The 27,897-nt window shown below is 45.8% G+C and overlaps 2 protein-coding genes across 7 annotated transcripts; both read left to right on the plus strand.

Annotated features, from left to right (window-relative positions):
* Window positions 1-2,374: 2,374 nt before the first annotated feature.
* On the plus strand, window positions 2,375-4,855 carry clec3a (C-type lectin domain family 3, member A). Its single transcript, XM_076288091.1, has 3 exons — window positions 2,375-2,498; window positions 2,707-2,790; window positions 4,419-4,855. The coding sequence occupies exons 1-3, from the start codon at window positions 2,381-2,383 to the stop codon at window positions 4,814-4,816; spliced, it is 600 nt and encodes a 199-aa protein (XP_076144206.1). The 5' UTR covers window positions 2,375-2,380; the 3' UTR covers window positions 4,817-4,855.
* Window positions 4,856-5,219: 364 nt separating this feature from the next.
* Window positions 5,220-27,685, plus strand: usp47 (ubiquitin specific peptidase 47). Of its 6 annotated transcripts, none has more exons than XM_076287020.1 (28): window positions 5,220-5,453; window positions 10,960-11,157; window positions 12,323-12,436; window positions 12,742-12,895; window positions 13,437-13,533; window positions 13,676-13,824; window positions 14,077-14,156; window positions 15,854-16,003; window positions 16,235-16,330; window positions 16,577-16,750; window positions 16,844-17,098; window positions 18,159-18,290; window positions 18,516-18,592; window positions 19,073-19,128; window positions 19,235-19,347; window positions 19,521-19,628; window positions 19,915-20,122; window positions 20,653-20,768; window positions 20,941-21,060; window positions 21,700-22,627; window positions 23,095-23,270; window positions 23,380-23,460; window positions 23,633-23,748; window positions 23,969-24,087; window positions 24,420-24,550; window positions 24,800-24,847; window positions 24,948-25,078; window positions 25,580-27,685. In XM_076287020.1, the coding sequence occupies exons 1-28, from the start codon at window positions 5,409-5,411 to the stop codon at window positions 25,752-25,754; spliced, it is 4,347 nt and encodes a 1,448-aa protein (XP_076143135.1). In that variant the 5' UTR covers window positions 5,220-5,408; the 3' UTR covers window positions 25,755-27,685. The 6 variants fall into 6 exon arrangements, with proteins under 6 accessions (XP_076143135.1, XP_076143138.1, XP_076143137.1 ...); XM_076287023.1 differs by having other exon boundaries at window positions 16,940-17,098; XM_076287022.1 differs by having other exon boundaries at window positions 16,577-16,729.
* Window positions 27,686-27,897: the final 212 nt, after the last annotated feature.

Here is a 27,897-nt window from a genome sequence, read left to right on the forward strand (position 1 = left end):
TTGGTGAGACCTTTAGACATGTCATCTCGAGTTCCACGACAGCTTAGCTAGTGCCACCGAAATATGACACTGAAATCCTTTCACTATTGGAGTCGCTCAGATAGAAACAGCTGTAACGTGGTTAGGACACTTTTGTTGTGGAGTGGAGACGCCATAAGTTAGGTGTGGTTTTGACAATCAGAAAAGCAATATACTGAAATTGTTTAATGATGTAAAGTCAAGTGCTGGTCTGGTGTGTGTGCACGCAGTTTTTATTGATGAGTCGGAGTGGCAAGGGCATTATAAAACTTCTCGCTCTTAGGCCTACTCATACATCGCGTTGAAATGGCGTAGCTGTCTAAATTCAAATAATATCATGCTAGGGGAGAAATCGTTGGACATCCATTATTTTGTTATTCAGCACCCATGGTCAAAAATATGTCCCAGCGCGCCTGCATGGGGATAGTATGCTTTTGGGAAAAAATAAATCATGAAAAAACTTCACTGTTATGTAGTATTTTGTTTGTTGCTTAAAAACGTTGTATGATGGCCTTGAAGTCTTGAGTTAGCCTACTGAATTGGCTGGTAGCCTACCATAAAGTGTGTGTATGCTCTCTCTCTCTCCAATGCAAACCAGATTCTGGCACATAACGTTGAAAACAGATAAATGTGTTTACTCGAAGCACACATACAAATACTGTATGTGCGCACTTACGTGACTATCCTACTTCAAGTATTAGCCTACGCACAATATATTTCTCTTCTTTAGCCTATAATGCATAGGCTACACTTTGTAAACAAAAAGCAGCTGTGACAGGCAGCGGCCGCATATTTTTTGCGTCATATATCTCGCATCTTGTGAACTCTAAGCCCCCACCCCTCACTCGACAACCACACGGAGATTCTGTAATGTGCGTGTATGTCGTTCAAACATAAGTCCGTATAAGGTCAGTATTAGGTCCGCAGGTTAGCATCATATCTGAATCATCCGAAGGGTAGGACCTCCGTTTGACAAACCTCCGCATGTACTCCGGAGGTTATATCTGAAAGCGCTTCATAATTGCAATAGCAGGACTGTTATCTTTATCTTGTTATTTCTCGTCCCCCACAGAAATGTAATCGATGACCTTTCTCCCTCATAAAATGCCCTTTGTGTTATCGGATTAGATATGTAAATCGTTATACCGGTACCTTGTGTTATCTTCCACTATATGATTCAACCATTCAATGTTATAGACACATATAAAAGATTCTGGTCAATTACATTGGTATCTCGTTAGTCACTAGTGGCATGGGTTCAATCAATAATGCTGTGTGAGGCAGCCTCAACCAGTGATGTTATAAAAATACTTCTTTGGTTTTGGGTCTCCTGAATATGTTTAAATTGTTCTGTCATTGTCAGTATGACCAAGTATCTAACACTGTGACCTGGTGTCAAATGGCTGTTGAAATATGCATGTAACATGAATTTTTGCATTGCGAGGGTCCTTATAAACTCTACAGCTGCATACAGTATTCCATATATTCTTTAAGTCACAGCTTCGAGTTGCTTGAGTCTCCTTGTTTTTGTCAGAGTTTTTTTCTACATCCTACCCTCCTTCCATCTCATAACATTGCATACTAAAAATAGCTTCCTCCAGGAACACAGGTCCTCAGCAAATATGTTTCTAATGAAAAAAATATCTGAGACAGAAGTCATAGTATGAGAACCTCTCACTTGAAAAACCACCACTTATGCTTTCTTATGATTAAACATCACAATTATTGATGCAAAGTGCAAATAATCATAATATTGTTGACAATTACCTTTAAACTAATGACATCTATTTGGTCAATATTATGGCTAAATAAATATTACAAACAGCACATCCATTATGCACTATTTTTGTGTTTCTCATGTCTGTAGCCATTGCATGCTATTACTATGGAGTCATGGTCCAGGGGGGTTCCTTTGATTGCATAAAGTTACCATTTATCATGGTGTTACAAAATAGGGTTCTGGAGAGAGCTGCATGATGGGTCTGTTTACTGTACTCGCACATCATGTAACAGTGTGGCAGTCAATGAATTTACAGCTTGTTTGGGCAATGAATGGGGAAAACTACTAAATGAGCGGCACTCTAGCGCAGGTAAATATTTATGAATGGGCAGAAACAGGGCGTTGATTGTTCTCACTTCGTCCCAGGTATTCTAATCCCCCTTGAAGTCTCAAGGGGGCACACACAGGCTCTACACTGTAAGCCAATGAGATGCCAGAACCTTACTGTGCAAACCTGCAGCCCCCTATTTGGAGAGCCGTCTACAGTCCCCGTGTTTGGTGAACTGTCCACAGAGTTAGGGAGCTTCTTTCAGTGGTATAAAGTGAGCCCCTGTGCGTGCCACACTCCCGTCGGCTGCAGCGATGATGATGGCGTGCCCAAAGCTCCTGGTCCTCCTGCTCGTCGTCTGCACGGCCCTGCTTCAGCATGGGGACGCCAGACCCTCCCGCTCCAGGAAAGCAGCCCCAGGTCGGCAGAGAGGTAACACACATCACACTGTAGAGTTAGGGTAGTCACACTTTCAAGGATATATGTGGATACCCAGGACATGTCTTAAGACTAACAGGACAGCCAGGTGGTAGCCTATACTTGCACATTGCATGAGACTCAAGTTTAGTTTCCAGTGCCGTGTGAATTGAGCTCCTTTTACTTTTTCTCTCCGTCTCTCCTCATTTTGCCTGAGATGCAGCAGATGAAGAAGATATGAAGGTGCAGATAGACAAGCTATGGCTAGAAGTCAACTCACTAAAGGAGATGCAGGCTCTACAGACAGGTGGGTGTCCTAGTGGTGTCTGATGTAACACCACTTTAATTTGAGAGAATACCTAAACGCATGCAGATAAGGCTAACCTGACAAAGATATGCTCATCTTGTGACAGGGCAAAGCTACAGTACCACTAGTAAACTGACATGGAGCATGTCATAGCTGTGTTGCCTCAGTGGGGAAACCTGCATTCAGTGTAGAACTTTTCTATTTTACCAGATAACCAGTCACAGTCAGTGAATTGTGTACCAAAAGAACAACTAACCATGGTGTGTGATCAACATGTCATGGGTTTTAATTTACGGGAGCACAAATACCGATGCAACATATTTCCCAAAACTGGAAATGCCAGTGGAATAAATGCACTGCACTGATGTCAATGACATTACAATGTACATGTAGCCTTAGTTGCTCACTAAGAAGGGGTTGATGCACTGGATCACAAGAGCAATCTCTCCACTAGAGGGCGTCATCGAACTTCTACAGTTGAGCCATGCCAGTACCGACTCAATGCACCCATCAATCACAATCAATCACCCTTCAATGCACCCTTCTCTGTGACTTGGCCAGGATGCTTTTGAGCTTTAGATTGCTGCACTTGAAACTAAGTTGTAATACTCTAATTGCAGATTGCATACAACATGCATGATAACAGTTTATATCCTCTTAGGCCTTCTGATGTTTATTTTCCTAAACCTGCTGATATCAGGCCGTATACATATACATAAAATAGGCCTATGCTTCTGTCTGAACGTGCTTCTGTGAAGGGATTTGTTTGTTTTTGGAGAGACTTGTTCTACGAGAGAGTAAATGTTTAGAGATGATTAAAAGTATAAGCAAATTTGAATTAGCATGCTATGTGCTTGCTTGACAAGGGAATTGGCAAGAAAGTGTTGGATTGTTAGTTTACAGTTTTTCTCAGTCGCTTTGGTGCTTTTCTCACATCACTATTAACATTTGCACAGCAGTTAGTGCAATTCTCAAAACAATTAGTGCAAACTGCAAAACCTAGTGGATGACCTGCAAAAGCACGTCACTTGCTCAAAATGGACAGTCCATTCCTCAAAAGCAGGTATTCATGTCAATGAAACTGTCAGTGTCATCAAAATGAGAAGTCTTGACACCATCGTTTATGAACAAGATAGTCAAATGGCTTTGTCATGTTTTCATTATGACAGTTCTCTCAGTGTTTTCCAATGCAAAAAAAGGTCAGAACTCGGTGACACTACCTGAACATGCTCAAGACAGCACTATAGCCTACAGTACTTGTACAGCCATTTGAAAACTACAATAAAGTTACACATTGCTGTAGTTAGGTGAGTAAGTGAGTACAAGACACTGAATACGTACATTTTTACTGTATGCTCTTTGCAATTCTACAGCATTGTGACAGAATTTGATAACTAGTTAATTTTCATTCTGATCTGAGAAAAGCACCAAAGCGACTGAGAAAAACTGTAAGAGGCTACTGAACAGTTACACGATGGGATATAAGATTGGGCTAACTTTCCAACTTAAAATAATGTACTGAGCTAAAATGGCTGCTACAAATATTCTTACTAAAATAATTAGTATCCTTTATGGGTATCCTTTTGTCAACATTTTTTTCCTTTTTATATTTTTTCATGCTTTTCTAGTTTGTCTGCGTGGAATCAAAGCATACAGGAAATGTTACCTGGCCATTGAAGAGCCCAAACACTACCATGAGGCCAATGAAGACTGTATCGCGCAAGGTGGCACACTAGCTATCCCACGTGACATGCAAGAGAACAATGACCTGAGAGAATATGCCAAAAGGAGCTCTCCGGGTGCCAAGGATTTCTGGATTGGTGTGACAGACATTGTTAAAGAGGGCCAGTATGTGGATGTTAACAGCATGCCAGTCACTTTCTTTAACTGGGACAAGTCCAAAAAACAACCCACAGGTGGCAAGAGAGTGAGCTGTGTCACTCTCTCCCTGGCTGCACAGGGCAGGTGGCATGATGAAGTCTGTCGCAGTCAGAAGAAATACATTTGTGAATACCTAATTCCTTAATTTGTTTCAGAATGCAGTAAATCTACCCAAACTTGTCCAAAGAAGTAAACACACTGACTTGTTTGACTTTAACATCCATGTTGTCTTCCTACTTTGATCAAAATCAAATGAACTGTTGATTTTGCAATGCAAAACACAATTTAGCCTACAGGATGTCTAAACAATATTAAGGATAGCACTACAGGATTGTATTATTATTATTATTATTATTATTATTATTATTATTATTATTATTATTATTATTTTTGTTGTTGTTATTATTATTATTATTATGCTGTTGTGCACATGAATAGACAGGTAATGTCAGGACGCAAGATGTTTAGGAAGTGACGCACAGCCTGTGAGCCGAATTCTCGCGAAACTGACGAACGGCCATTTTTACCCCCATTGATTGCTGTTTGTGCATAGGTGGTGAACTGAAAAGAAAGTATCTGCGATTAGTTTGATTGCAAGTTTTTATCTGCTCAGTTTGACTTACATACCCAACTGGATTGAACCAAACTGAAATTATGTTTGTGTATAACGTTACCGCTCTTCACATTTCCTGTTGACATCCGATTTGGGATAGATGTCCGTATAAACTGTCGCCCAAATGGAAATGGTGCCCAGCGAAGAAAACCAGCTCGTACCCAAAGAGGTGAGATTATCACATACAGAGTGACCGGGTTTTGGCATCAGTGGGCCCTCGGCACTTGAGTGCGAGATAACGTTATCAATTAGGCACCACGGACGTCCATAATAAACGGGTTTAGTAGACGTTGACATCGATCTTTCTAACTTACAAGTGAATCGTACGAACTAGTGGCAAATTAGCTAGCTAGCTGATGTTAGCTGTGTATTTAAGCTTGTTAGCAGGACGGCTAATAGTAGCAAGCTAGTAAGCCAGTTCAAGCTAACAGTAATAACGTTGGTCAACTGTCCAGCTAGATATTAATTTCTCTGCTCTTGTTGATTGACATAAAAGTTGAATGTAACGTTACAGTTTTGTTATTCAGAAGATGGAAGAGGCATGACAGCCAGAGTGCACAGATGTCCACTTTAATTGTTCCATAGTTTTTGTAACTTAACGTCACTAGCTACAGCACCTAGCCAGTTAGCTAGCCAGGTAGCTAGCACGCAGCTCATTTGCTAGATGGATAGGGTCTACAGCTAACAAACGCTAGCTAAACATTGAGAAAGCCATTTTAATCCATCTTATTAAAATATAAGCAAGTTCCGTGTCCTGGCTGTGTTAAATCGAGGCATTGTTGATGAGAGTGGAATAAACACGACAGCAGTGCTTTAACATCAGTGTATTCTGGTGGAAACTTGACGGATGTTATTTGCCGTTGTGCTGAAGAATTGAAAGGCGACATTTACATGACAACAGCCTAATAGCCCATGGCTAACTGTTGTAGCTTTCAATTGGGGAGTCAACGTTGTCAACATTTGCAAACCACCTTCTAGGAGGTCCTTCATTGTTGTGATCCGGATTGGTGACCAAACTGGTCATCAGTAAATTATGCTTTCTGAAATGGTGATCGTTAGAAAGCAGTGACAGGACAGCGCCTGGCCAGTTAACGTTAACTAAATGATTTTGATGACACTTAGCACGATAACTACACCGCTATCTGGATTTTCGTCCACTCAAAGTAGCTACGTACGACATCTATCTAAATAAGCCATTTGACTAGAAAGGCTGTTCATGGATGTTGGACGTCTTAGTTCCGTATTAGGTAAGAAAGTCTGACGGAAGCACCTGTGATTGCGTCATTGCACGAACAAAACAAATAGCCGACAACGTTGTCGTGGCAGACTTATCGCCAAGGCCTAGTTGTAATTATGATATATTTTGAACTGTCATTATGAAAAGAGATCTGAGTCGTGGACGTAACATTTAGCCTACCCAAACAAAAACATCATCTGGTGTTAATTTCCTGGTGTAATACCCTGTCTTAAATTGATTTTATAAAAATGTTTCCAAAATTAAAAATAGACTCGAGACCATTTCCCAGTTGTCAGCACACATACTTGTTTTAAGATATGGTTGTGAAGATCTTTAACTCGTAGTTAAGTAGCAATCATCTCCTAAGTCTACAGTTTAAAGTGCAAATCACAGAACTCAAGAATGTAGCTGTTGGTGATTCTAGTCCTGCAGCAATGTGCAACTACAGATGTCTCGCCAAACGTCACCTTTGCGTCTATCTTCTGCAGCTTCTGTGGAGTTGTCGAATGGGTTATGTGGATTAAAAGGGACGGAACAAAAATCTTTTAGAAAAACTTATGCTGATAATGGTCACAAAAGAAACAAGCTAAGAGGCCTTCCATGACTGTGAGCTGAGCATTATAAAGTATGATGCTGAGCATCTGCTGAGCATTATAAAAGTACTCGACTACAATACTGAATAAGTTCGTTGAGTTCAAATGATTTGAACAAACATGTTCTTTCTTTACTAATTTATGGTCCCTCAGAATATAGGCTACACCCTTAAGGCAGAGTTGAACAACTATAGCATTTCACTGCATGTTTTACATTTCATCTCTGTATGTGATGAATAAAAACTCATTGAATCCTTGGTATATATTGGCAACAATGTAATGCTGTTGAAAGGTAGCAATGACATCTTTTCTGAGAAAGAATAACTAGGCCTAAACTACATCTTTGTTTTTTCTGACTTATTATGTTAGTCCTGTCATAGTGCTTTGATGTAGCCTACCTTATTTAAGCCAATAGACCTGTCTAGTTATGAGTTTCTGCTCCATCATTATAGTACTTTTGTGGGGAAATCAGCATCTTCTTGACTGAAAACAGGCCGGGGTCCAAGTTGTAATATGTGCAGTGCAGCATATCAGTTGAAAGAGAAATATTCAACGATAGGTTATATATGGTTTCCTTGTTGGAGTTTGCTTTGTTTGAGGAAGCAGGGTTATGTGCAGTGCAGGCCATAAATTCTTCCCATTTCAATGGACAGCCTGTAGTCTGATGCAGGTAAAGGTGGTACTAGCTGATGATCAGATATCAGATAGTTGCTTGGTGGCTGAAAGCAAGAACGTTTTTGTACAAATCCTCAGATGCACAGATGTCAGGTGTCCTGATTAGTTCACACTGAAGCTACAGTTCATGACACAAACAGGAGCAGGATAGAACTTATAATGCGGACAACTATTAGAATATGTAGCCTATTGTAGAAATAAACAAATCATGTTTTGGCAGCTGGGGAAAAAAATCTCCTAGGTGTAAAATGGTCACATTGAGTGGCCCATCCGGTCACCTGACCAACCCCTACCTAAAGGAGATCTTTTGCTTCTCTGGCCCATTGCTTCAGTTTGCTGTAGGGTCATAATATTTACAGAACCGGCCCTTCCTGTGACTATCAGAAGGGACCCCTACCTCTGTCCACACTGACATAAGGCCTTGGCAGGCTTAGCTCCACATGTTCAGTCCAGTCCCACTGACTGACCCATGCAATACTTTTAAATGCCAGTGTGGTTTACCATTCAGTTCTTAGTTTTGATTTGTACGTGTGAATTTGCAGTATTAGGCAGTCTCGCTGTTTTAGTTCCTAGATGGTGCAGACCCAGATCGATGGCTTCAGGTTTGTTGTAGGGCCGGTTCTCATGAACACAATTGGTTGCTTGAGGTGGGTTGAGGAGCCAGGGATGCCCTTTTCAGTAGACCACCTGCTAGCTGCTGTTAAATGACTATGACCGTGGGCTTGTGATGTCAGGCTAGTCAATATACTAGAGGTAGGCTATTAATTACGTTTCAGATTATTTCTAAAGAGTACTCGGTAGTAGGTATGTGGACGCTGTTTTGTTTTTGTACCAAGTTCCAGCACTCGCATGAGTAATGAGTTGACAACCTAAAAACCCCAGTTAAAATGATCCACACTGAGTGTTCCTCTTATAATAGACTCCTACAAGTACTTAAATCAGGAAGTGAAAGCTGCTTTAAAAAAAATCTCGTTTGTATGCCTCAGTCTCATTATCCCAATATTTGGTAGTGTAAACCTTCATTTATCTAATTTAACCTCTCACGTTTCTTTACATGTTACCATGTCATTGCACCTATTTTATGCTTAATTAGACAATATTGAGCCCAATTTGTTTGGATTGTAAACTAAGGTGTAGTCTTAATGGCCTATGGATGTCTATGTAATCAGATTGTAGCACATTACAGTTTTTACATGCTGCGTTGTGAATATATTGTGTGATTCACTTTTATTATCTTTCATTTCTTCACTGTCAACCTGTCGTCTGGAATCACTAGATGATTTGTCATGCATGTTCTGAAAAACAAACAAACAAACATTTGGCAGATTATGCCAGCTGGACAAAGTATAGGGTAGCCAAAATAAACAGTAATCGTTTTTGCCAAGTGACCTGTGTTCATCTGATTCCTGGCCTGCTTAACTCTGTGCTTCTCTGTGCCAGTGAGAGCACAGGCGTCCTTATGTCCGCACCTTGTGATATTATCCATGATAAAAATACCCCCTAAGCTGATAATACCGCACTGTGTATCGACATCTCTGGGACTTTTGGAGCAGCAAGCTGTCAGATTTAGCCAAGATTGCCAGATTCCGATCCTCCCCCCTCTCTTTTCCAACAATCTTACGGAGGCGTGAATGAAAATTACCTGCGAGAGAATTCCCAGAGTCTTGTGGCATTTAGAGTCTGGGCAATGCTAACAACAGCATCACTGTAGCCTAACATTTCTTTGTCTTTGTCACACTTTGAAGAAAGAAAGAAACAAACAAAATAAGCCCTCAGTCATGTTTTTTTGGCTCCAGGGGCTGTTTTGGAGTTGCAGACAAAGCATTTTTGAGGAAATGAAGCAGAGATATTCTCAGGTAGCTTCTGCTAACATTGCACTTTGTTTGTTTGCGTGTGTGCGTGTGTGCGTGTGTGCGTGTGCGTGTGCGTGTGTGTGTGTGTGTGTGTGTGTGTGTGTGTGTGTGTGTGTGTGTGTGCTCTGTCTTTATCTCAATTTATCTGTGAGTGGAAGTCATGGAGCCTCTGCGTGCCTGTGCATGCTGGGTCCCCAGAGTGCTTGTTTGCTAGTGTTCTTCCCCACTAACCTTTGACCCACAACACACTCATTTTCAACCAAGCAACACAATCTAGTACAGACAAACTGATGGTAGACTTGCTAGCATCTGAAAGGCTAATAATATACTCTGTAGCAGCTACCTCCTCAAAAGAGAGTGGTGGGTGTAGTCTATAGAAAGCAAAACACAGCCTGGCTGCCAAGCCATTGCTCAAGTCAAGTGATCCCCTTCCCTGTCCCAGTTGTTTTCCCCATGCTTAGCTGCAAACACTGCCCCCAACTCACCAACATCCAAGAAACGTGTCTCTTACATCATTCTTGGAACTGGGCAGCCGTAGGTTTTATTAGTATCAGTAATATGAGCGGTGTAGCGCTGTGCAGTCAACAATAGGCCCTTGGCAGTGGTGCTAAAGGAGAGGAGCTTCAGCCTCTTGGAGGAAAGAAATGGAGAACAAAGCCCTTTTTCAGGGAGATCTTAAAAAAAAATGGTCTTGGTGACTGAGCATAGCTGGCCGTGTTCCTAAATCAGTTTCAAATCTGTTGTTGCCGAGCCTTGTTTGGTGCGTATTGAAAGTTTTTCAGCAGGTGATTGTTTCCTACTAACAGGCATGTCAGTGTCTGTATTGTTCCCGCATGAGTTCTCGGCCACTGGTTTTGACAGACGTGTTTTGGCCGGGGTTTAGCTACGCACAGGCAGCTTGATGGTCCTCCCTCTCCACGTCTTTTGTATGCCTCCGAGCCGTCAATTTTAAGCTGTGTCTTTGGAGAGCTTAATGTAACAAGGTCTACAGTAGGTCGTATTAAGACTGCATTGCACAAGCAGGCTGCTCCAGTTTAGTGCAGGTCATGTCTGCTGCCCTTTCCTGTGTGTTAATGTTTGAGGAATATCTGTTTGATTTGCTGTGGAACTGTGAGACTGATGGTTGACTAGGCACGTTTTCACATGTGAGGTCTTTGTCCAGTTCTGTCAGATTTATTATAACAAATCCATACTAATGAAATGGTGTGTTATGCTAAAGTGTTATGCTAAGTTATGGTGCATATTGCTTTGCAAGTCTGCATGTCTGTGTCATGTTAGCATTAGCTCAGCGCTTACACGCTGTGTGTGTGTCCCAAGCAGATAGAGAGTGCAGCTGAGGAGCCTCGTGTGCTGTGCATCGTCCAGGATACCACCAATGCCAAGACGGTCAATGAGCGTCTGACCCTTAACCTGCCGGCCTCCACAACCCTCTCCAAACTTTTCGAGGACGTGGCCCACAAGGCTGGCTATGTGAACGGCACCTTTGACTTGGCCTGGGGCAACACAGCGGACATGGTGAGTGGGCATTTATGCCATTTGTTCAGTGGCCAAACATACCACTAACCACAGCACTGATGAGGGGTGAAGTCCCTATTAACAATGAAATACATACAGTGTCTGTGTCAATCTTGTCTGTTATATTATTGCATATTATTGTATGCAATACTTTAGGCCTAAATGTTAATAAAATGTGCTTAGTTGTGTGTATATATAGTAACTATCCTATATATAGTGACTCTGGGTGGAGTTTTGGGGGTGTCAGAAAATACTAGGCTAGGCCTGTATGAGCGGTGTATTTTTAACTGCATCATAGTGTTTACTGATGATTATGATTACAAGGCCCCCCCTCCCGAGCTCAGGGTGCTTAAGAGTAATGAAGGCCGTGTGTGTGTGTGTGCATTCTCTGTGCTGTATGTGTCTGTGTTTGTGTGTGTGTGTGTGTGTGTCATGAGTGTGCTGTTTTTCGCCTGGCCACATGCTAATCCTGCCGCTGACCCTGAGCACAGGTGCCTGGGCTGGAGTTAGCTCACTGAGTAGGTCAGTGGATTAGACCGCTTTCCACGCCTGGCCAGCCTTTCTCCGTTCCTCTACCATATACAGGCCTCACATGGACGCAGGAACTTAGATAAGGCATTGCATTAGACCAGTCTCTGTGAGATACTAAGCCTATAGAGTCCACTATTTTTATTCAGTATCATTTGTTTTACCGATACGGTACCGATACCAAAATCATTTGTTTTGAATTACCGATATGGCCTTTCGGCCCGAATCCCACACTAGTGCATTTTCCAGCAACGGGCATACAGCAGGGTGTAACAGGGAAAGTTCTCTCACTGACAAGCTGCTTATCAGGGTCTGCAAGACGTTCCCGGGTTTTTAATAGTCATGCTCACAAAAGGCTGAATAATGTAATCTTCGCCTGGCGCTCAGTTGACTCTGAGACGCATTCAGCAGAACGAGCTCAGCTTGCACACCTGCAGGCCACGGCATGGGCTTCACCTCACAAAAAAGAGCATTTGAGAGCAGTCGCATACCTTATCCCATCACTCCCCTTGCTCAGACTTGGCAGTGAGCCGTTGTTCCCAGTAGGCAGACGAGAGCAGGCTTCTTACAGCGACCTTCCCCTCTCTGGTCTTAACTGGCCGTCTGTGGTCTTCCTCCTCTTCCTCCTCCCCCCAAGGCGCCCCTGGACCAGGCCAGTGAGATGACCTTGGTGGAGTCGGGGTTCGAGGCGGGCAAGAAGAACTTTCTCCAGCTGATCGATAAGGATGGGGAGCAGCCACAGATCGCCTCTGTGAGTGGGCGCTGCACTCACACACACTCTCACACAGACACCCACGCTGGCCAACCCTGGTCTCAAACAGCTTAGAAGTTTGCTTATCTCATTGTGTTGCACACGCTGAGTGTTTGCTTAACGATCAGCACTAAAATGAAATATTCCCTAATGCCATTGACGGGGCAATTCGTTGTTAATGTTACTGCTTTTAATAGATTATAAGCATTATAAAAGTGATTTGCCACATGAGCGTGATTGGATGCGGTAGACGTGACTATGTTTGCCTTGCGGGGGTTGACCTCTGACCCTGACTCTGTGTACAGGACGAGTCAGGCACGGCAGACAGCAGTGGATTGGACGACAGCTCCCAGGACCGCTTCATCGGGCCGCTGCCCAGAGACGGCACCGTGGGCTGCAGCAGCGACTACAGCAGTCCCAGCTACTCGTACTCCTCCATCCTCAACAAGTCTGAGACCGGTAGGTCCTCCGCCCTGCCTCCACCCTGCCTCCTCCACCTCCTCCTCCACACAGGAACATGCATGAGAAAAAAGATAGTGTTTCCCACAGAATTCTATTTCTATTTGTGGTGGTGGGTTTGCAGAATTAACTTGAATGCAAAAGTTTTTAAACAAATTTGCACAACGGGGTTATGATGCTAACCAGATTTAAGCACAATTTAGCCAGTCGTCTTCTATGCCTTGCAGGATGTTTTCTTTAAACGTGCATGTAGGTTCTTTGAGAGACAAAGAAACAAGGAGAGGCACAAAGGTGCACTGCACATAGCTCTACAATGAAAGAATTCCATCCAATTTAAATAGTACAACATGGAAAATCATTGTGTTGTGGTCATTGTTGATATTGTGGTGGGCCCTCAGCCCTGCCTCCTCCACCTCCTCCTCCACAAAGGAACATGCATGAGAAAAAAGATACGGCTCCTGCTCAGTCACCTGTAGCCGGTCACTCACCTGACTTGCTTTCTTTTGTCTCTTTCGGCCTACGTGTCCTCTCTCCCTCACAGGGTATGTGGGGTTGGTCAATCAGGCCATGACGTGCTACCTGAACAGCCTTCTGCAGACACTTTTCATGACTCCGGAGTTCCGAAATGCACTGTACAAGTGAGCTACTTTTCACCAGGATGCATGAGCCCATTATGTCCAATTTGTGTGTGTGTGTGTGTGTGTGTGTGTGTGTGTGTGTGAGAGAGAGTGAAGGTTTTATCTTCAGAAAACTAATGGTCATGTTGTTGCCCGTCCCTAGTTGGGAGTTTGAGTCGGAGTCGGAGGAGGACCCGGTCACCAGTATCCCATACCAGCTGCAGAGACTCTTTGTGCTTCTGCAGACCAGCAAGAAGCGTGCCATCGAGACCACAGATGTCACGCGGAGCTTCGGCTGGGACAGCAGCGAGGGTGAGTCCGTAACCCCCCCCCCCCCCACACACACACACACACACACACACACACACATATACACCTACATACAGGAACATCCCTTACATGTACACCGTAACACTCAGGGAAGCCTTTGGAAAAACAATTGCACTTTACCCCCAAGGATGTATCTGGTATTGTGAAACACAGCTCTTAGTTGTTGCATTTTTTACTTTGACCGTGTCCGTGTCTGTGTCTGTGCCTGTGCGCGCATGTGTTTGTGTTTTTCAGCCTGGCAGCAGCATGACGTACAAGAGCTGTGCCGGGTCATGTTCGACGCCCTGGAGCAGAAGTGGAAGCAGACTGAGCAGGTAGATCTCATGCACCCCCTCACACACACATAGCCCCTCCCCAAGCCCCACCCATTTGCATTTAGTCAACACTAATCCTCAGCCAATGGGAGCCCTCCCCCGGGGGCACAGAACAAAGAGGCCTGTGTGGAAAAGGCAGAGAAAGTGGCGAAAAGCCTCGAGGTCAGCTATTTCTGATCTGGGGTGGTTTGTGTAAACACCCAGCGCTCCGAGGCGTGGCCGGCCACGCTGGACTCATGTGAGCTCCGGGTAGTGTGAGGCATTCATTAAAGGGTACTACATACTCGCCGCTCCCGACCGGTTGCACGACAATGTGACGTCAAAATTGCGTCATTTCCCCTGTCGCACGAGAAATTTCAGCCTCGCGCAGGCAGGTCGTGCACAGGAGATTTTATTTCAGATGCACGCGACAAGCAGGATGAGCTTGAAGCCAAGATCAGGGAGCATGGGTGCCTCTATACAGACATCAACCACATTCAGGCATTTTTGCCTAGCCCACATCTTGAATAAACATGATGTTTGAAAAGAGAGGGAAATTAACCTGGCTAGGTTACCAGCGAGAGTTCGTGATTTTTAAATAGTTTGCTGGATATGTTAATGAAGCTACCAGAGAGAGATGTAACACATGGAATTAAGAGGAAAGAATAGAAACGATTTATTTTCAACCAAAGGATATTTACTAAGACCTGAACAAAATCTCTTTCCACTTTAGGAAATTACACAAACTCAGCCAGCTGCTAGCTAGCTAGCCAGCTAACTAAAATGTTTAAATTATTAAAATTTCCCTCGGGATGACTAAAGTATCTATATATCCATCTATCTATCTATCTATCTACCTGCACACACCTTGGAAACTAGATGATAATGATGATGGGAGTTGTGAATAGCAGCAACCAAATTCTGAAGTACCATCACAGTACTGCCATTGACGCCAATGCTTCTGACAGCTTCTTCTACTGTGTAACGTAGTTAGCATTAGCCTTTTCACAACAGCGACACCTCTGTCCAGGAGAATATTGCAACTAGTGTCGCGACCACAACGCGCGAGTATAAATGGTTACGGCGCTCCCGTGACGTCACATTGTAGCGCTACAGGTCGGGAACGGCGAGTATGTAGGACGCTTAAGGAGGCACTCGGCTCCGCTGTCGGAGTGCCGCCGACACACTTGACTGACTCGTTCTGTGTCTCCACTCACCCACACCCAAACAAGAGGTCAGGGTCAGTTGTCTTTTAAGGCTCACCTACAAGGTTCCGCAAACAGCACAGCAGGGCAGCATGATTTGTATATATATATTTTTTTGGCCTTTTTATGCCTTTAATGAGACAGGACAGTGGAGAATGACAGGAAGGGAGTGGTAGATAGAGAGTCGGGGTGGAATCCGGAAAGGACCACGGGGCGGGAATCGAAACCCGGTCGCCGGCGTATGGTGCAGGTGCCCCAGCCAGATGCACCATGGCCAGGGCAAAGGGCAGCATGATTTGGGGGCAGGGTGGAGTGTGGGTCATGGAATGTAAACTATACCAACATTGTAGGCAAACTAATGATGGCAATAATGTGAGTGGGTAACGGTCAAAGTGCTTATTGAGTGTTCATTGTCCACTTTGATGAAAAGTATGTGGTGCTTTGGGAATGGGTACACTCCTGTTGTTATGAGTCCATTGTTCCTCGTCTGAGTCCACTCTCTTGTGTGTCCAGGCGGATCTGATCAACCAGCTGTATCAGGGCAAGCTCAAGGACTACGTGCGCTGTCTGGAGTGCGGCTACGAGAGCTGGAGGATCGACACGTACCTGGACATCCCTCTCGTCATCCGGCCGTTTGGGTCCAGCCAGGCCTTTGGGAGTGTGGTGAGTTCCACCACCACCACCACCACACACACACACACAGACACACACACACACACACACACACGTGGCATGGTGCATTCAGAGTTTTACAGCTCAGAAGTCAGATGAGTTCACACTGCTTGGGGACAGTGGCTTTAGTTAGTTAGTTGGGTGGTGTTGATGCAGCCCATGGCTAATTGCCGTTGCTTTGTGTCTAACTGCTGATTTTGTCCCTGCGTGGGGGGTTCACAGGAGGAGGCTCTGCAGGCCTTCGTCCAGCCTGAGACTCTGGACGGACCCAACCAGTACTTCTGCGAGCGCTGCAAGAAGAAATGCGATGCCCGCAAGGTGAGCCTCAGCCCAGGAGGTTGTTCTTTCCCTCTGGTTAAATAGCCTTTCAAATGGAGCCTGTTGTGAGTCTGTTGTGTTTGATAAAGTGGTCTGCTACCTGCTGTCAATCAGCTATATCTTTACCTTTCAAACGACTTTGAAAAGTCCTCTTAAGTTCAGGCACAGAAATGTTCTCTGCTTTAAGTGGACAGCTGTGGACAGCTCTCCTCATCGGGCTCTTTTGTGTCCATCTGCCTTCTGCAGGGCCTGAGGTTTCTGCACTTTCCCTACCTGCTGACCCTGCAGCTGAAACGCTTTGACTTTGACTACACCACTATGCACCGCATCAAGCTCAATGACCGCATGACCTTCCCTGAGGAGCTCGACATGAGCCCCTTCATCGATGTGGAGGATGAGGTGAGCGACCCGAAACCCAGGGTGAACAATTCCTTCATTTGTCTCCGTTGATACATTTCAAATGTAGACCTTCTGTAGCTTGTGCTAATAACGCTTTTAATCTCTCTACATAAGGACATTATTAATGGATGTGTAGAACCAGTCATTGCTGGTGTGCCGGCGCCTCGGCCTCACTCTCCTCCTCTCCCCTCTCCTCCCCCTCCGCAACAGAAGTCTCCTCAGACGGAGAGCTGCACGGACAGTGGGGCGGAGAACGAGGGCAGTTGCCACAGTGACCAGATGAGTAACGACTTCTCCACGGACGACGGCGTGGACGAGGGCATCTGCCTCGACAGCGCTGGCAGCACAGAGAGGGTACTGAAGCCAAAGGTGAGCCAGCACATATACACACACACACACACTCACACACACACACACACACAAAGCACTCCCAATGCACTCTTAAGTATCTCCGTATGAGTACATTTCAAAGGAGAAGCCAGAAAGCCCTCTGGGTCACCTTTGAAGCTTTTTCAGTTCTCCCAGTTCTTTAGCTGAGAGCTAGCGGTTCACTTTCTCTCACTGTCTGATTGATTTGCCCTTAAAGGAGAATTCCGGTGTGATATTGACCTAAAGTGTGTTAAAACATGATACCTAGTGTGAACGTATGTCTCAAAGCTCATCTCGGCTTGTCCCCTGCACAAATAATTCCTTGGAAATGCATGGATTCCAGTTGCTGCTACTGGAAGCAACTGGAATCCATGCATATCCACGGAATTATTTTTGGAATCTGATCCCTTGTCATACCTGTTCATTCATACTCGTCGCTCGACTTATCGTGACTAAATTGAAGATAGCGGCGAACGGTAAACTTCCTCAAGGTACTGTCTGTATAAATCGTCTTGTAAATAAACTACTAGTGCTTTTTCAAAGTTCTCAATGTCTCGTTTTAAATGTCAAGGCCCTCGGAAGTCTACCAGTGAAGTATGGAGCTACTTTGAGCCTCGTAAATGGTGTAAAACAGTGATTTATTTGCATGGCTATGCCGATGCCCGAGGCACCCCCATCGAAAAACTGTTGGTAGCATTGGCTAACTAGCGCCAGCTTTCTGAGTGCAGGGGACAAGCCGAGATGAGCTATGAGACATACGTTCACACTCGGTATCATGTTTCAACACACATTAGGTCAATATCTCACCGGAATTCTCCTTTAATGTCCACATCTGTGGAGAATTAGCTTCTCTCCTCCATTCACTCAACACCTGCTCATCACTGACTTTGAACTGACTCTCTCCCTCTCCCCCTCTCCCTCGCTCTCTCTCCCTCTCTCCCCCTCTCCCTCTCTCTCTCCCTCCCTCTCTCCCTCTCTCTCTCTCCCTCTCTCCCCCTCTCTCTCTCCCTTTCTCCCCCTCTCCCTCTCTCTCTCCCTCTCTCCCCCTCTCCCTCCTCAGAGCTCGCTGACCTTTGAGCTGTTCTCCGTCATGGTGCACTCTGGGAGTGCGGCAGGGGGACACTATTACGCCTGCATCAAGTCCTTCAGTGACGGCCAGTGGTACAGCTTCAACGACCAGCACGTCAGCAAGGTCAGTCCTGGAGTAACCTGCAGCGAGGCACCAGGGGATGGGCTACTGGTCAAAGTAACAATGGGAGGGTGGGGGTGGGTGGATTGGCTCAAATTCAACTTCTGCATTGAGCCTAATCCAGCACACAACTGCTAGGTGCCCAGTTTAGATGAGATTATGTCTGGGAGGTGACTGAGTGTGCATGTTTTGACTGGATTGCTCTGTGTGTGTTGTGCTTGTTTGCAGATCACACAGGATGACATCAGGAAGACATATGGGGGGTCCTCGGGGAGCAGAGGCTATTATTCCAGTGCCTTTGCCAGGTCAGTGCATCCACCCTGAACTGTGGCAAATACGGATGAATACTACCACCAAAGGCCTGCAGCTGCTAAATGTTCCACTGCTTGATGTTGTCATAAATAAAAGAGGAATAGCCCTTTTGAAGTCAAGTGTTTTTAGTGTTGCCAGAAATGTCTTTCTTCCAAAAAATAAATAAATCGAATAAATAAATAAAAACAGAAAAGCTTTTTGGAAATTGCATCACCACACCACAATCAAAATGTTGATCAAAAGGAACTCTGTTCCTGGTGTTGCCGACTGACGTATTTCTCGGAGGGGAACAGGGGGCTTATTATTGCGGCATTAACAAAGCCCTGTTGTTAGCCGGTGTCATTTCATGCGGCCCCTCTTAGCCTGGAAGACGAACGCCTCCTGTAAAGAACATGCCGTGCCAGCTGATAACATTCAGACAGAAATAACATTGCGCTAACATTGTCCTCTCTCTCTCTCTCTCTCTCGTGCAGTTCTACCAATGCATATATGCTCATATACAGGTTGAAAGATCCCACAAGGAATGCAAGTAAGGGCAATGATTTCCCTCTAGCTTTTACAATTTTTTTTTTGGATAAATGTCAGAGAAATGGGCAGATGTTGGATGTGTTCAATGTGGTGTGTGATTTGTGCAGAGTACTTGGATGCGGAGGATTTCCCAGAGCACATCAAGCGTCTCGTCCAGAGAGAGAAGGAGTCTGAGGAACAAGAGAAGAGGCAGCGGGAGATCGAGCGCAACACGTGCAAGGTGACCACCCACACACTCATGGCCACCGAAGGACACTCCAACGCCACTCTGATATCAGAGCACAAAATGCCTTCTCTCAGCAGAAGTTTCTCACTTGATTGTACTCAATGCGGCCTCTCTCTCTCTCTCTCTCTCTCTCTCGCTCTCTCTCTGTCTCTGTCTCTGTCTGTCAGATCAAGCTGTTCTGCATGCATCCGGTGAAGAACATGATGATGATGGAGAACAAGCTCGAAGTGCACAAAGACAAAACGCTCCGTGAAGCCACAGAAATTGCGTACAAGGTGTGTGTGTTCCGAATTTCTACCATGAGGGTCAACATTGTAACGTGTTCCCCAGAACAGCAGCTTGTGTGTGTGTGTGCGCGTGGTGGTGTCGGCACTGGTGATTGATAGTTAAAACCTTAGATTAGCCTTACTGTGTGTGAGGGCAACTTGTAAGACCAGCCTCTTCATCCATCAATCTCTCAGCCTCAATCAATAACACCGGCTGTTTCGTGATTGACTAACATTAGCTTAAGTGGCCAATGAGGCCCAGTCCACTTAATGTCCATGTGGTTTTGGCCACTAGCTCATGGATCTGGAGGGCGTGGTGACGCTGGACTGCTGTCGGCTGGTGAAGTACGACGAGTTCCACGAGTACCTGGAGCGCTCGTACGAGGGCGAGGAGGACATGCCCATGGGCCTGCTCCTCGGCGGGGTCAAGTCCTCGTACATGTTCGACCTGCTGCTGGAGACGCGGCGGCCGGACCAGGTCTTTCAGCCCTACAAACCGGGAGGTAAGAGCTCGTCCGCAGACCCACACCTGCAGCTCCGGTGATCCCGAAGACAGCATTCCAGCATGCGCTACTGCGGTTTCACCTGAGCAAATAGCGGTTGTGAATTTTTATTTTTTTGGTCCAGCCCTTGACAAATAAGGCTGTTTCTGCTCATTGAAGAAAAGTGTGTGTGTGTGCTTTTGGGAGTGTACCTTGTGTTGGCCCAGTCACAAATACATCCATAAGGCCTCATTAAAATGGATATGCCTGTCTGATTATTATGTTTTAGTCAGTGAAACTTGGACTTTGGGGGGGGGGGTAGTAATGTAAAGGTTTTGCCGCCTCTGTTCCTGTCTTTGTACTGTCACGTATCACCTGTGTTGTTCTTCCCACATGCTTTGATCTTTCGCATGGCCATTGGGTTAAAGTCCAGCCAGCGCCAAGGCTGTGGCTGTACAATGGCCTTGCAAGTCACAGGCTGTGTGTGAGCCCTCATGTTTGTTTGCATGTATGTGTTTTGTGTGTGTGTGTGTGTGTTTGTGCCCCTGTAGAGGTCATGGTGAAAGTCCATGTTGTGGACCTGAAGAGCGAGACCACCGCCCCTCCTGTGAGCGTCAGGGCTTACCTGAACCAGACGGTCACCGAGTTCAAGCAACTCATTGCACAGGTACAGCTCACACTAAGCAGTGCAATATGAAATGGAGTATTGAGCTGTTTGTTTGCATTCGCCTTATCCTAAAGAGTAGATAGTGTTAAGCCATGCTTTGTGACATATACATGTGACCATATGTGATGTGTGCATTTGTGTTTGTGTGTGTGTGTTTGTGTGTGTGCGGCAGGCCGCAGGGCTTTCTGCAGAAACCATGCGTGTGGTCCTGGAGCGCTGCTATAATGACCTTCGGCTCCTCTATGTGCCCAACAAGACACTGAAAGCAGAAGGTTTCTTCAGGAGCAACAAGGTTTCCTTCTCTCTCATTCTCTCTCTCCGTCTCTGTCTCCCATAAGCACTGCTGAGGGCATCCTCTCCTTTAAGTGCTTTTGGATATCCTGCAGAGGCTGTGCCACAGCAGGTGCTGAATGTGTGGCTAGCCTGTCTGCCCAGATGTGCCTGGAATGCTTTTGTAACCCTCACAGAGATTAGTATTACGACTTTTTACTGTTGATATAGCAGCAAAGCATCAGATGTGTGGTCCGTTCCAGTAAGCAGGCAAAAGCAAATGTGTACAAACTATTTTTTTTTAATTTGCCTTGAGTTTTGAACACACAAACTTTCTGAGATGGTTGTTCTTGGCGAACATGCATGAACTTTGGACTGAAGGTTACTTGGAAATTTCCAAGAAACCAGTTCACCTCGAATGTTTGCCCTGATTTGAACGCATTGCTGCTTTGACACATCAACTGATGTTGATAGAGCTACTCACTAATGCTACCTAAAAAGCAGATTCACTCAAGTGCCACTTTTTTATTATGAAATCCACCAGGTTTGTACTGTAGATGGGAATCTATGGCAGATTTGAGTTTAAGCGCTGTGTTGCTTGATTGGCTAAAAAGTGGTGACTGCCTGTCTCTCTCTGACTGTAACCTTTGTGTGACCCCAGGTGTTTGTGGAAAGCTCTGATTCTGCCGATCACCAGGTCACTTTCACTGACTCCCTTTTGTGGAAACTGCTGGACCGCCACGGGAACACAATCCGACTGTTTGTCTCTCTGCCCGAGCAGTCGCCGGGCTCCCTGGTCAATAGAACTAGTTGCCCCAAGGCGGGCGCCCCTAGTGGCGGTGGCGGGGACTCTGAGGACTCTCTGGAGGGGGGAGCCAAGGGCAGCAGGAAGTCTGTGGAGGCCATCCTGGAGGAGAGCACAGAGAAGCTCAAGAACCTGTCCCTGCAGCAGCAGCAGCAGCAGCAGGGTCTGGTCAGCAGTGGCAGTGGCAGCGGCAGCCAGAAGAGCTCTGACCACAGCGAGTTCGAGCACATCAGCTCCCTGGCCCAGGAGCCGGAGTCGCCGTCCACCTCGCAGCCGGTCACTGCTGCCACCGCCGCCACTACTGCCGCCCTTCCCCAGGATACCCAGCAGCCCCCGCCACCGCAGCAGGAGAGCCGGACGCTCGCCGGGGGCAGCGGGAGCGTCGGTGGTTCCGGTGCCGCCGCCGCCGCCGCCGCTTCCACCTCCGACCCGGACAACCAGTTCCCGCTGGAGGAGCGCTCGGACTCGGACGTGAACAACGACCGCAGCACGAGCTCGGTGGACAGCGACATCCTGAGCTCGAGCCACAGCAGCGACACGCTGTGCAACGCCGACAGCAGCGGCCCGCTTCCGCTGGCCAACGGCCTGGACTCGCACAGCATCACCAGCAGCCGGCGCTCCAAGGCCCACGAGGGCAAGAAGGAGACGTGGGACACGGCCGAGGAGGACTCGGGCACCGACAGCGAGTACGACGAGAACGGCAAGAGCAAGAACGAGGCCCAGTACCTCTACTTCAGGGCCGAGCCCTACACGCAGGAGGAAGGCACAGGAGAAGGACAGAAATGTGAGTCCCTACGCTTCATCGTCCAGAACAGCAGTGGTCTGCCGTAGTGGATAGAGAAAATCTGGCATAGATTTAATATAATCTTCAGTGTTTCCCACAGAATTGAATTCCATTTGTGGTGGTTGGTTTGCAGAATTAACTTGAATGCAACAATTTTTAACAAATTAGCACAGCGTGGTTATGATGCTAACCAGATTTAAGCACAATTTAGTACAACCTGGAAAATCATTGTGTGGTGGTCAATGTTGATATTGTGGTAGGCATAAGTCAATGTATGGGAAACACTCTGAGATTTCTTTTTTTTTTTTAACATGTCCTTTATAATGCTTGTGTCATTTTTATGTATTTGATAGCATTTTGAGGGTAGCAAGTATTTAATGTAATATTATGTAGTAAAGTTAAGTACTATTTCATGTGGAACGAAATGACTAGTCCTCACAATTCTGTTCCTTATTCTGGTCTTGCAGGTCTACTGGTCCACGTGGACAAGAGAATCACACTGGCAGCGTTCAAGCATAATCTGGAACCCTTTGTGGGCGTCGCGTCCACACAGTTCAAAGTGTTCCGCGTCTACGCCAACAACCAGGAGTTTGAGAGCGTCCGGCTAAATGAGACGCTCTCCTCTTTCTCAGACGACAACAAGGTCAGTCGTCCTTACACGTCGGCTCATGCAGTGCTAATTGGAGAAGGTCTGTATCTGATTCATGAAGCGTGTCTGTGCACTAATAGCTGCTATATTCGTGCTCTTGCAGATAACCATTCGGCTAGGGAGGGCGCTGAAGAAAGGAGAGTACCGAGTGAAGGTTTATCAACTGCTCGTCAATGACCCAGAGGTAAACACTAAAGTCCTGTCAACACACGCGTGCACACACACGCTCGCACACACACACACACACACACACACACACACACACACACACACACGCTCGCACCATTGGTTATGTGTCCTGGGCACACTGAGCTTTAATTGTCTGACCACGCGTTATTTCTGTCCCCTTCCCCCAGCCCTGTAAGTTCCTGGTGGACACGGTGTTTGCCAAAGGGATGACCGTGAGGCAGTCCAAAGAGGAGCTCCAGCCTCTGCTGAAGGACCAGTGCAAGCTGGATCTGAGCATCGACAGGTGAGTCACCCACCAACACCGCATGCCAACACGGAGGATGGCATAGTGATTATCATGAACTTGTGTTTATGTGACTGCCACGTCGTTAGACCATAAAAATGATGAATTTTCATCAGTGTGGGAGTCAGAGTGTTAACCTTTTGGAAAGATGACTGTCTCATGACTAAAGCGCTCTGAAGCCGCCGCTGAATACTTATGAGCTGTCTTCCTCTGTGGTCAGATTTCGCCTCAGGAAGAAGACCTGGAAAAACCCCGGGACGGTGTTTCTGGACTACCACGTCTACGAAGAAGACATCAATATTTCCAGCAACTGGGAGGTTTTCTTGGAGGTTCTCGATGGTAAAGGTCAAGTTTGAATATTCTGATGTGTAGAAAATAGTAGCCTCTTGTCTGGGTGGTTCACTGGTGTGGAAAGTACATGTAAATGTCTGAGCAACGCTGTCTCCTTTTAATGTATATGAGAAACATTTTGTAACAACACAAACCAATGTAGCTATTTAAAGGCGCAGAGATGGTGCAGTCTGTTTTGGGAGGTGCACTAACACTAACTGTGTTTGTGCTTCAGAGCTACTTAAAGGCAAGGAGTCGACCCAGTCAGGTTTTTTTTTTTTGTTCTTTTGTGGGCACACTTTACCCCAGTGGTTTCTGAGAGTGGCCTGTTTGTGCTTCAGAACCAGAGCGGATGAAGTCCATGTCCCAGCTGGCAGTGCTGACCCGACGCTGGAGGCCGTCCCAGATGAAGCTGGAGCCCTTCCAGGAGGTGGTGCTGGAGAGCAGCAGTGTGGAGGAACTCAAAGAAAAGGTGAATGGAGAACTGTGAAAACTGTGTGCGTGTTTTTAGATGAGGTGATCCAGACCACACATGTGCAACATAATTCTAATGCTACTCATTCTAGAACTACGGTACATGTGTGTGTGTTGTTGCGCTGTTCTAGGCTTAAGAGTTGACCACTGGAGGGAGCTAGTGAGCAGTGTACTAACAGTGATTTGCTTGGAAATTAAAGTATTGTGTGATAAATCATTAGAGTTTTGTTCCGTTGTTATTTTACAGCTCAGTGAACTGAGTGGGATTTCCCTTGAAAACCTGGAGTTTGCCAAGGTATGGTGGCCATTTTCTGCCGTTTTGTAAAATTCTGATCACACTGGTATTACTGGTTTCCCTCAGGCAGTATTTAATGCACATTCGTATGACTCTTCAGGGTCGAGGGACATTTCCTTGTGATATCTCGGTGTTGGAGATTCATCAGGATTTAGATTGGAACCCCAAAGTGTCCACCCTCAACGTCTGGCCTCTCTACATCTGTGATGATGGAGCTGTGGTCTTCTACAGGTAATCCCTCTGACCTTTTGTTGGCCAGCTGCTCATACCTCTGCACATCTGCCTCTCACTAGTCTCCCGAAGATCACAGACTCCTGTTTAAAGGCAACGCACCACAGACTCCTGTTTAACGGCAACGCACCGCATAAATACATAAATAAATACAGTGTTTACATATAATATTCATTTTCCCTGAGAATGTTTCTAGACTGGAATTAATTCAGTTTGTATTGGAGAAAGTGTGTTATTGATTGTTCTATTTTCCTCAACTTGGCCTTTTTCCCTTTCTGCACCTTAAAGCTATTGAGCCAGTTTTTGGAATGTTCTTTTACCATTGTGTGAAGGTCAATGGCATTTCAATACGTTATTCTGCAGTTGTGAGAGGTGTGTGTGTGTGGCAGTGCGTAATCTCTCCCCCCTCTCTCTCCCTCCCCCCCACCTTCACCTTCTCCTTACCTCCTCCTCCTCCTCCTCCTCCTCCTCCTCCTCCTCCTCCCCGGGGCCCGTCTGCAGGGACAGCGCGGAGGAGCTGGTGGAGCTGTCGGAGGAGGAGCGCAGCGAGCTGATGAAGAAGGAGAGCAGCCGGCTGCTGAAGACGGGCCACCGCGTCAGCTACTCGCCCCGCAAAGAGAAGGCCCTGAAGATCTACCTGGACGGCGGGCCCGCCAAAGACCCCGCACAGGACTGAGGCCGAGGCGGAGCCCGCCCTTCCTCCTCGACGCGTCGTCTCTCTCTCTCTCTCTCTCTCTCTCTCTCTCTCTCTCTCTCTCTCTCTCTCTCTCTCTCTCTCTCTCTCTCTGTCTTTCTTTCTTTCTTTCTTTCTTTCTTTCTTTTTCTCTCATTTCTTTCTCTCTCTCTCTCTCTCTCTCTCTCTTTTTTAAATAAATAAAAGAAGAAAAAACTTTTATTTTTTGTTCCCGCTGGCCTGCCTGCCGCTGCGTAGCGCCCCCCAGCCCGCGTCCCTGCGTGGGTCCCGCGTTGAATCAACGTACCTAGTGCTGTTGGGCTGACGGCCCTGCACCCCGAACTGCAAAGGGGGAGGGGGGTCGGGGTATAGCGTGGCTCTGATAACTATTGTGCACTATAGTTTATTGTACTGTAAAGTTTAAAGGGATGTGCAAAAGCTATTTCATTTGTGAATCAAAAAGAAAAGAAGAAAAACAAACAAACACAAAAATCCAATTCCATTCAGACAAATCAGACCCATCAGGTTCAGAGGGAGGTGCACAAGAGGAACAGAGAGGCTCATAAAGAGATGATCTCATTCTCTCTCTCTTTCTCTCTCTCTCTCTCTCTCTCTCTCTCTCTCTCTCTCTCTCTCTCTCTCTCTCTCTCTCTCTCTTTAACCCCCTGTCTCTCTCGATCTGATCCTCCTCTTCACACTCCCTTTTTATTCTCGACAATGATTTTGTCTGTCCACTACTTTCATTCTTCTCTTTTCTTTTTGCTCCCTCATGCCTTTTTTGTCTCTGAGCATTCTCTCTCTCTTTCTCTCTCTCTCTCTCTCTCTCTCTCTCTCTCTCTCTCTGTCTCATGGGGAGTGTTTTGATGGGAGCCCTCCCTGTTCATGTGTGCACTTTTTGTTTTCTCATTGGAGCATCTACAAAGTGACTATTGGAAATCCTCATCCACCTATGCCCCTGTGAAGCCACAGTCTAGTCTTCTTCCATTTCTCCAATGTCTTCTGCAGACTCCAATCATAGTTTGATGCTGACGTGTAAAATTGTTGATTGATCGAATCGTTTTCTTTTTTTGTTTTTGTTTTATCATTCAACTATAGAAGCGATAGTAAGTGAACTGCTTTCCTCTCACCCGCCCGACCCTTCATGGCTGTTGAGGTTTGCTGTTTCTCTGTACATTTGATTGTCTTTTTTTTTTTTCTCTCCTCTTGTTTGACCTCCCTTCATATATGTGGGAGGTGCTGTGTCCCTCCAACGCCCGGCAGAACTGTGCCACCTCCTCAGGCTTCCTGAGCTTCAGATTGGAATGCTTCTCTGACTGAACGGAACAATATGTCCTCCCTGAGGGGGTGCTGCTCGATACTGGTACATATTAGTCTGCCTAGCCTCCAGGGATAGACACACAAACCAAGTAGAGAGCACCATTTACCTTTTTCTTGTTTTTTTCCTTTTTAAAAAAAAAAAAAAAATGTAAATTATTCTCACCCCAGACTTAATGATGATGTTAGGTCTTGTGAGTGACCTCTGGCACACATTTTAATTTTTTTGGTTTGTATTTAACCTTTTGTTCGTTTAGATTATGATGTGTTTTTTTTTTCTTTTTATTTGTGCACAATGTGAGCGGAGCCTTGGTTGGGGTGTGAGTGGGTTGGGGTGGGGGGGTACTTGAGTGAGTTGTGCAGGTAACCAGAGCTTGAGGGGTTTAACTGGGATGACCGCTGCTGCTGCTTGATGTAGACTGAAAAGCAGACTGAGTGGGTCGCGTACACACACACACACACACTTAAACATACACACAGACAGACAGACACACACACACATCCCCAAGCCTGGTACCGCATCACCACAGAACCATGGCATATACACCAGGCTCCTTGTGCCACCACAAGCTGTTCACAGTAGACATGCCAATACAGAAATAAAGAGATAATAAATTTCCCATTTTTGTTTTGTTTACTTTGTTCATTTGTCACCTTTATAGCTTGTGCTGTCATAGGTCTGAGCTTTTTAGGAATTCAACTGCATCTTTCCATTGCTGTTTTCATTTTGCGTGCCACCTTCGATCTTAAGCAATACTAGATCAAGTCCCTGAAGGTGGAATGTGTCTCTGAGGTCAACATTTAAAGTTCTCACAATAACAATGTAATTGTA

This window comes from Alosa pseudoharengus, unplaced genomic scaffold (genome assembly GCF_046254945.1).
Source record: "Alosa pseudoharengus isolate Yale_2024_CS ecotype anadromous, Long Island Sound unplaced genomic scaffold, YU_APseudo_1.1 YU_APseudo_1.1_scf_16, whole genome shotgun sequence".
NCBI classification, from domain to species: Eukaryota; Metazoa; Chordata; class Actinopteri; order Clupeiformes; family Clupeidae; genus Alosa; species Alosa pseudoharengus.

Coding starts and splice junctions, on each gene's coding strand:
- clec3a (XM_076288091.1), top strand. CDS start 2,381: ATGATGATGGCGTGCCCAAAGCTCCTGGTCCTCCTGCTCGTCGTCTGC. Junction 2,499..2,706: donor AGCCCCAGGTCGGCAGAGAG/GTAACACACATC, acceptor CCTGAGATGCAG/CAGATGAAGAAGATATGAAG. Junction 2,791..4,418: donor GATGCAGGCTCTACAGACAG/GTGGGTGTCCTA, acceptor ATGCTTTTCTAG/TTTGTCTGCGTGGAATCAAA.
- usp47 (XM_076287020.1), top strand. CDS start 5,409: ATGGAAATGGTGCCCAGCGAAGAAAACCAGCTCGTACCCAAAGAG. Junction 19,348..19,520: donor TCGAGCGCAACACGTGCAAG/GTGACCACCCAC, acceptor TCTGTCTGTCAG/ATCAAGCTGTTCTGCATGCA. Junction 20,769..20,940: donor TCAAGCAACTCATTGCACAG/GTACAGCTCACA, acceptor TGTGTGCGGCAG/GCCGCAGGGCTTTCTGCAGA.